The following is an 8,930-nucleotide window of genomic DNA, read 5'->3' as shown; positions in this document are numbered from 1 at the left end:
TAAGGACATGTTCTGCAGGCATGAAGAGGGGAACCCCTATGGGATTGCCCCCCTCCACGTTTGTAGGTGCATACCAGCATCCCCCTGCAGTGTGTGTATCATGCTGCCATACCCTGAGTTGGCCTGTGGCCATCATCCCACAAGATCAGGCCCATGAAGACCTGGGGTGGCAGAGACCCCACCTGCAGGACCATGGTCCCAGAGATGCCTATGGATACCAGGGAAGCAGATCGCTGTGTCAGGATACATCCCAGCCCAGCTGATCCCACTCCAAAAATGATATCTGTTTATATCAAAGAGTTCTAGTGCACATGTGGTTATGTCAGTATAAAAGTAGTAATTTGGCTGTCAAGTTTTGTGTTTTTTTTTTATTTCCTAAACAGTATAAGCACTTATATAATAGTATAACAGTGCTTGTACTGCAGAAGTGGGGGGGGGAGGGGGGGGGAAGACGGACGGACGGAGAATAGTTGCTTTAATTATAGTAGAATAATTAAAGCTGCAAAACCTTTAAATCTACACAAATAGCAACATGGTGAAAAAAAAAATCTCTTCATGGTGGTAAGGACAGATATTTTTGCAGAACTGACCTAAATCAGTGGTCACCAACCAGTCGATTTTGATCAGGGCTGGACTCAATGATCCTCCGGGGTCCCTTCCAGCTCAAATTGTCTATGAAATCTATTAAATTGACTGGTCGATCGTGGAGCCTCTGACAGTCAATCTCAGTCTATCAGAGGCTCCATGATTGGGAGTGGCAGGAGGCACGTGACTGGGCTGAGCCATGCCCCCTGCTGCCCGGGCTGGGCTAGGTGAGTGGGGTCAGAGCCTGGGCAACTTGTCCAGGGCGGGTGGGAGGAGGGGTGCCAAAAAGTGATCTTCACCATAAAAAGGTTGGAGACCACTGACCCAAATAAGCGATGTTTGTTCCAAAGGTTTTGTGTTCAAGCTGGTCAAAAATTCAAAAGGGTTTACAATCATTAAAAAAAAAACCTGAATTATGACATTTGTAAGACATTTTCCTTTTTAAAAAATCATCACTTCATATAAAAATTCTAACACAAAACCTTTGGAACAAACATCACTTATTTAGGTCATTTCTGGGGAAAAAAAATATGAAGAGATTATTTTTTTCACCATGTTTATTATATATTAAACTTGCTTTTGTGTATTTTTTTTAAAGTATTTTCTTCCTCCATTTCCACCTCTCTCCCTGGAAAAACTGGAGGGGGAGGAAGGAAAGAAATTATGATTCAGGTTTTAAGAAAAAAAGCAAAATTACCAAGATATTTTTTGTGAATTGTCTTTATTAAAAAAGGATGTTTTCCAGCAAGTATATGTAAATATATGCAGCTCTACGATGTTTCTAAATAAATGTGCCTTTTAATTTAGTTTAGCTGTTTAAGAGAAGGCAACGGTTTAAGAGCACTGGCAAAGTGTAACTCAATACAATGTAACGTTTCAGTTTTGATAGGATTCACTTTCATAAACTCCTCTTGAGATCATTTCCCTTAAATGACAAATCTTTAAACATTTTTCTTTTTACCTTGCTAACTTGTAGCTTCTCAATCTTCCTATCTCTAGGGTTGTTCGTACAAACCTTTTTAAACCACTCTTTCTTGAAAAGGCTGAGATAAGATCTAAGGAACAGAAAATCCTCCAACTACTTTTAGAGCTATCTGCAATCTCTCTCTTTTTTCCAAACCTATATTAGTTTATTTTTCTTTTTGAGCAACCACAGATGTTCAGTTCTGTTTCATAAGTCAACTGACCATACAATGGGTGTATATTGTGATCATCCGCATATTATGTGGTATTTTATATAAATGTTATTGCATGCCAATGAAAATTTTACCAGTGAAGTGACATCTGAAGACTGCATTCAGATAGTACAGGAGGATAACAACTTGTCAGTGATTCCATAAACCACTTGAGCCCTAGGAGATTCCTGGATAATATCAAAGGTAGTGGTGCCTTTATGTGGCATCCATAATTGTCATTAAGTTCAACTTTTCTGTTGAATTTTTGTTGCTGTTGGGGAGACAAATTCTTAAATTCTTTTAACATAATTATTTGTGAATTTAGATACTAGAGGGAGCTGTTAGAGACTTGCTTAAAAACTAAGTATGGACTGTAAATCTTGAAATTTTCAATATTTGGGCTTATTGGTATTTTGGTTTGAGCTTATTGCTACTACCAGTGACCTATTAATGCTACTCTTATGTGTGGGTCAGGAGTAATATCTTTATTTTTCTATGTTAGCTTTTATGGAAGGACATCAAACCACTCAAATCAGGAATACATTTGAAACAAAAAAAAATGCAGAAATACTCACAAAAGCAATATAAACTCTCTTTATAGGGCTTACAATTTCTGATTTTTTTCTCTAAATCTGTGCCTCTTCCCTAAACCTGAAGTCACATTTTGCTGCTGACACTGTACTACATATGAAAAACTGCAGATGTAAATAAAACTTTGCTGTGAACTCAATTCCTTTTTGGTGTAAACAAATGCATTTACAAAATCTGATAGCAAACTTGCATTATTTATGCCCAGATGACTGAGCTTGCAAAACTGCAGTTTGGTTTTAAACAACAGCATGGCTAAACCTACCAGACAGTGGTTCTGTGCTCTGACTGGTGATGTTGTGTGAAGATTCTTGCAGAGAGTAAGTGGATGTTGGGATAGCTGTTGGACTGATACTATTTGCCGATACATATGGAGAGTTGTAAGAAGAGCTGTAGTACTGCGAGTACTGGCTTTGAGGAAAGCTCGGATAGGATGAGTATTCCTTCAGGGGGAGAGAGAGACAGTGAGTAACCATTCTGTATCGCAGGCTCTGTACCTAAAAAAACAAATAGGCAAGCTAATAGGTTCCGCAGATGTTGGTCTCATAGGTCTCAGTTAGGCATACAGATACCCAGAGCTCCTAGATACTTCTTCCAAAGAACTTTTGCCTTTTTGTCATATTCACTCATCATTTTTGAGTACAGGTGCAGTAACTTTTTTGTAGGGGAGTATTGTGGATTAGTTTCTCAAAATGGGCAGCAGCAAGATTGAGGGTTGCTGTAAACAATTTCCTTAAAAGAAATGTAAAAGAAGGAAGTTAAAAAAAAATGGAGGAGGAAAGTATAAACATTTGCACTCTCTCTCGGCCTTGTGATTATCCATAGATTTCTGAACAGCTGCAACACTAATTACAAAACAGAAGAAGAAAAACTAAAACATTTTGCAGAAATTTCCAAGCACCTGAAATTTTCTAACCACTGTGGCTAATAAATTAATCTTTAAATGATGTACCTTTCCCAAAGTTTAACTATCTAGGTAAAATGTAACAATAATCCCTTTCCAGCTCACTGAAATGCCATATCTAGGAAACAAACATTGTAAGCAACCTTGGACCTGACTGACCTCAATGAAGTGAGTCCCTGGCTAAGTACAGACAGTCAAAAACCCCGAGGCTGAATTGATTCAATCTTTGCAGGTTAGTCTAAGCTGCATAGACTGAACTGATAACTAAGTAAACAGACATTCACTTTTGACTCCAGAAATGCAGCCAGATGCCTGCAGTGGTTCAGGCCAGAAGCTGAAGGGCACTAGAGCAGTGGTTCCTAACTGCCGAGTCATGAAGGGTTGGCTGCTGGTCTGCAGGAGGGTTGGTTGCCAGACTGGAAGTGACCGTAGACTGGCAAACTGCGGACTGGAAGTAACCAGCATACTGCGGACCGGCAGCTATCCTCCCCCTCTATGCGACATTGGTCAGGCCACAGTTCTGGGCGTTGCACTTCAGGAGGGATGTGGCCAGCATCGAGAGGGTCCAGAGGAGGGCCACTCGCATGATCAGGGGGCAGCAGGGCAGGCCCTATGAGGGGAGGCTACGGGTCCTGAATCTGTTCAGCCTCCGCAAGAGAAGGCCGAGAGGGGATCTGGTGACCGTCTGTAAACTTACCCAGGGAAACCAGCAGGGAATGGGAGAGACCCTGTTCCCCCGAGCGCTACTAGGAGTAACTAAGAATAACGGCCATAAGTTGACTGAGAGCAGGTTCAGACTAGACATCAGGAGGCACTACTTCACAGGCAGGGCAGCTAGGATCTGGAACCAACTTCCAGGGCAAGTGGTGCTCACTTCTACCTTGGGGGTCTTCAAAAGGAGGCTAGATAATCACCTAGCCGGGGTCGTTTGACTCCAGCATTCTTTCCTGCCCATGACAGGGGGTCGGATTTGATGATCTGCTCAGGTCCCTTCCGACCCTACCAACTGTGAAACTATGAAACTCAGTATGCTGGTCACTGCTGGTCCAGTTTGCTGGTCCACAGTCACTTCCGGTGCACAGTTGGCCAGTCCTCAGCATAAAAAGGTTGGGAACCCGTGTGCTAGAGCACTCCTCTCTGCTTGGCTGGAGCAGACAGCTTGGGCCAAGGCTAGCCAGCCCACCCTGTGAGGTGAGGCTTGTGGGAGAGGCATAAAACATCCTGGGAGGCTGGGGGACTGTGAGTTAACTTGAATCTGGAGGGGATCTGGAACAGAAGTTCAATTAACTAATTCAACCTAAATCAGTTAATTCTAATGCTACATCCATCCAGATTTGTCTTAAACTGGTTTCGGCCATTTTGAAAGAGGTTTATATACTCTGAACTTCTGTTGTGTTACAGGTTTGAACCAGTTTCCAATCACTTATATCAGTTTATATGTAATTTCTGCCCCAAGCCCCTCTGACTGCATAGGTGAAGCATAAAGAGGGCAAGGGGGGCATATGCCCCCCCCCCCCGAGAGTGCTGATGCCCCCCTGACAGTGAGCGCTCTGGCTGGTGCCCCCCTGAAATTGGTTCTGCCAGCGGCACGGCAGTGGCAAAAGTGCTGGCGGCGCACTTGGTGACCAGCCGTTGGGGGACCCCCAAAATTGGGAGGCACCAGTCGCCCATGTCTGACTGATTCAATGTCTGAGCCTCTTAGTGAGGGATGAATGAGTTATACTATTCACTGTACTCTAAGATTTGATAAGACACATAGAGTAATTAAATGGGACAGTGTCAAAGCTGGAAGGTCTAACATACTAGTAAATACCTTCCATCTGTCTTTTGCTTTTCAGGAATCCATAGGCATTGCACACCAGTCCTTTAGTTTGAGTCTCTGTTCCTTCCTTGTGAGGTCAGATATTGAAATGTACAATAAAATGTAAAGGGGGGGAGGGGTTGTAAATTTTAGTCCCTGATGTACTCATTTAATTTCTTATGAATGGAGAGATACTGCAGTGTGCATACACTCACGGTTTAGGGAAGCACATGTCGATGACCTGCACGGCACAATCTAGCATGCCGGGGCACTTGCTGATAGAATGGTTTGGCTGTTATCAGTAGTGCAGTCCTCATTTTGGGAGAGTGAATAGAGGTTCCAGAATAAGGAAGAAGAATTTAAAAAAAACAACTTTTTATTGAAAGGTAGTTCAGATGTGTGCACTCCAGTCCTGAGAATTGTAATCATGGAATAAATGCAGCTTACCAAGGTTTTCTTAAGCTTAATTCAAGGACGGTTTTTTTGTTTCTTCATGCCACCAAGGAATATTAGGAGGCTGAATTATTTAACGTTTTTTCCCCTTTGTACGTGCATATGCTTCCTGCCCCCCAACTTTTTTTGTTTGTTTAAAAAAAATTGGAATGCCGTGCCAAGCCTGACCTTCTCAGATTTGTTCAGAGGACTTTTTAGGGGTTTCAAAGGTATATCCTGTGAACTCTCACCATTTAACCTTGTGGATTACACCAGGAGTTAGCAACATTTTGGGGCAGAGTGCCAAAAAGACTCGCAACCTCAACTTACAAGATGGTGTACCAGGGCAGACAGCAGGGGAGCCACAAGGTGCCTGATCCTTGTTGTGGCAGTGCTGTTCCAGCCCCTTCCCCACCGTCTGCCCAGAGGGGCACGTGCCAAGCAAACTGCCTTTGTGTTCCAAGCTCTGCCAGGGGTTGCCTATTATACCTTTCCCTTGTTAATAAACACTTTGTTTGCCATAGCCATTGGTGTTAAGAGAGGTGTTAGCCAGAAGTCAGTTGTCCTCTCAATTGTTCAGGTTTTAATCTGTTGTGAAAACTTTAATAGTTGTCAGTTACCACACAGTTCTCAGTAATGGGGTAAAACCCAAGTTTCCAGTATAAAAAACAAGTTGGAAAATAAACTTTTAAAATCCATCACAAAAATACTGGAGGCACAAGTTAAAATATTTTACCGTCTTGCAGCCCCTCTTACATTTCAGAGGCACTTCTATTGGTCTCTACTAACCACAAATCCTTAAACTGAAAATTAAATAATAATGAAATAACCTGCTGTTGTCATGAGGATTATAGCAACTTCCACGTGGGGAAGGAACTGGAAATGAACAGGGCACGGCTGCAAAAAGACTTGCTTCCCATGTCTTCATGACTGACACAACTAAGAGTAGTTCTTACAATCTTTACTAGTAATTAAGTAGTCTTGGTGTCTTCTACACACTGTGTTTTTGCATGCACATGTACATGCGTGTAAAATGGTGGCAACAAGTGCAAGTTATGATGTCCATAAATAGGTCTGTACCCAAATAAGAAGCAGTACAGATGGCTTAGGTAGCTCATTATTCACCAGGCTCTGTGTAGTACAGTTCTACGTTGTTTATTCCACATTTATTACATAAAGACAAGAGAGCAAAGGAAGAGGGTGTAATGGAGGAGCATTCTGTAGGTGATGGAAAACTTTACTTAAAAAAAAGCTGTTAATATGATACCGTGGGTTCCCACAAGAATATTTTCAACATTGTAATCAAACTACTGCTCCAGAGAAGGGAATGCCAGAGGAGAGAGAGTTTTGTCAGTATTCTGTTGCAAAGACCCCTGCCAAGCCACTGGTGTGTCCACATGGATACATGTGTTTAACCAAAACCAGCTTACGTTACGACAGTTGCTAGGCCAGGTATCTATAGAAATAATTTACGGTATCTGTAAACAGATCTACATTTTAGGAAATCTAATATATATGAATATTAGGAGAATCTCTCTTATTTGGGGTGTTTAAATAAAGGCCAGGAATAGTCCTGATAATTGTTGAGGACGTACCTGATGCACAGTGCTGAATCCTGCAGAATTAGCAAGGCCATTGGCTCCTTGGTAAATCCCTGATGTGCCTAAAGAAAATAACATCACATTTGCATATAACAAAATTCCTAGAATGAAAGTAACGGTTACACAACAGGAGGAAAAGTACATTTCTCCTGCCAGTTTGGTGCCATAAAGCACCATGTCACAAATCCATGGAAACTACAAAACAGCTTCTGGTGTCATAATTTGGGCTCCTGTTGAATATTGCTTAGTGAAAGGCATGCAAAGGTAACTACCTAATGCACTTTAATAATATACAATGGAGCTGGAAGTAGTAGCACACTGAAGCTGGTAAATAGTAATTCACAGGAAGTTTGCAACTTGGGATATTGTATAAAATGATTTGCAGTATTACAAAACATATCAGGATAGAACTTCCAAAACCTCTTCCTGAAACCTAATCATGAAAATGAATACCTCTAGTTGTGCATCCTATCAGTTGTTCATATATGTGTATGGGCATACACAACATTTACTGTGCAACTGTGTCCTTGAATCTCGGTCTTGATGGACCAAGTGCAAAGTTATTTTAGGATGAAGTTTGCTATTCTGGTCCCCATCAAGACACTATGCAAAGACTCCCAAGTTTACAGCTGATGGAATCATTGCACAGTCCTGGGGGCATGGATGCTTTGTGGCTCACATTTGTATGATTCTCTTTGATTTATGTCTGGAGCACAAACTAGCCACCCTTAAGAATTAATTTTGATGCAATGTATTTTGTTGCTGGGTGTGGCAGGAGAAAGGAAAGGCCTTAACAATTTGGCATCTGGTAGGAGAAGTAGTAATGGTGAAATAGAAGATTTTGCTGCTTCCTGTCTTCAAGATGGTCCTGAAAAAATTATTTTAAGTCCAGTGTACAAACTCTTCAGGGAGTTCCTTCTTTAGTCCATTAAGTTGGCCTCCTAATTTTTGCAGCCATGGGCTGGTTACAGCTCTGACCCTAAGCTGCCTCTAACACACAGAGGCAGCTCATGATGCAAGCTGGCAGGCTCTATAGAGTATTTCAGGTTGCAGCTCATAATCAGCCTTAGCTCCAGTTGAACATTTAGGGCAGCTGTGACCTGTGAATTAGGTGTGGTCTTTGTGTGCCAGCAGGTTTTCAGCAGGCCCTTAGTTGTACATCATTCAGTCACCCCGTTGCAATGAGACTAAGAATCCTAGGAAGCTAATTGTAGATCCATGCAAGTCGTATTTTCTTACTCTGACTCTTGCTATATTAAACGCTCTCCCTTTACATATTGGGACCTTTGTGACCAGTGCTGTCTTAACCAGAGCATAGAAACAAATGCCTCTCAATGTCTTCACATGGTGTCCTTTCTCCAGTTTGTTTTTAAGACCCTAGATTAGCTGGGGAACAGACAGCTGAACAAACTGTAGCCCGCCAAGTGCAGTCACAAAGCACATGCAGTGAGAAATAAATCTCATGCCAAAAAGAAATGAGAAGGAAGATCTGCCTCCAGAACTAATTTGCTGCTCTGTAGCCTTGAAAAGAATAAAAAGGAGGTGGAGGAGGGAATTGTGAAGAACTAAACTTCTTTTCCACTATGGCCCCATGTATCTTCGACTCTCCCATTTCTTCCTCTGGGCACCCTCCTTTCGTTTCCCAACAGAGCTGCAGATTCAGGTGCTATATTCATACAACCAGGACCTAAAATATGTACAGCTGTTCATTTTTTGGTGAAATACATTCACCCCAGGGAGAATCTGGGAGTAACAGACCAGGCCTGGTTTTCAGGACAAGCAGTTCAGGAAAGAATGAATGCAGGGCAACCGTTGTCTTCAGCTGGTGCAAACCACTGAAGACC

The 8,930-nt window shown here is 42.1% G+C and overlaps 1 protein-coding gene and 1 long non-coding RNA gene across 4 annotated transcripts in view; one reads left to right on the top strand and one right to left on the bottom strand.

The window, feature by feature from the left end:
- Positions 1–8,930, bottom strand: part of EYA2 (EYA transcriptional coactivator and phosphatase 2) — a 149,065-nt gene that overhangs the window by 46,111 nt on the left and 94,024 nt on the right. For 2 of the 3 annotated variants that reach the window (XM_014525637.2, XM_014525657.2), the window contains 2 exons: positions 7,081–7,148; positions 2,614–2,845 (listed from right to left, as the gene is read on the bottom strand). In XM_014525637.2, the coding sequence (XP_014381123.1) occupies positions 2,614–2,845; positions 7,081–7,148 (300 nt within the window). The remainder of the gene's footprint in view (positions 1–2,613; positions 2,846–7,080; positions 7,149–8,930) is intronic. The other variant, XM_014525643.2, reaches the window with a different exon arrangement.
- LOC112547963 overlaps positions 1–8,930 on the top strand; it is a 42,057-nt gene that overhangs the window by 25,656 nt on the left and 7,471 nt on the right. The gene's annotated exons all lie outside the window — the stretch shown is intronic.

Source organism: Alligator sinensis, unplaced genomic scaffold, assembly GCF_000455745.1.
Source record: "Alligator sinensis unplaced genomic scaffold, ASM45574v1 scaffold76_1, whole genome shotgun sequence".
Classification (NCBI taxonomy): domain Eukaryota; kingdom Metazoa; phylum Chordata; order Crocodylia; family Alligatoridae; genus Alligator; species Alligator sinensis.
Note: the sequence above shows the minus strand (reverse complement) of the source record. Positions and strands in the feature narration are given on the sequence as shown.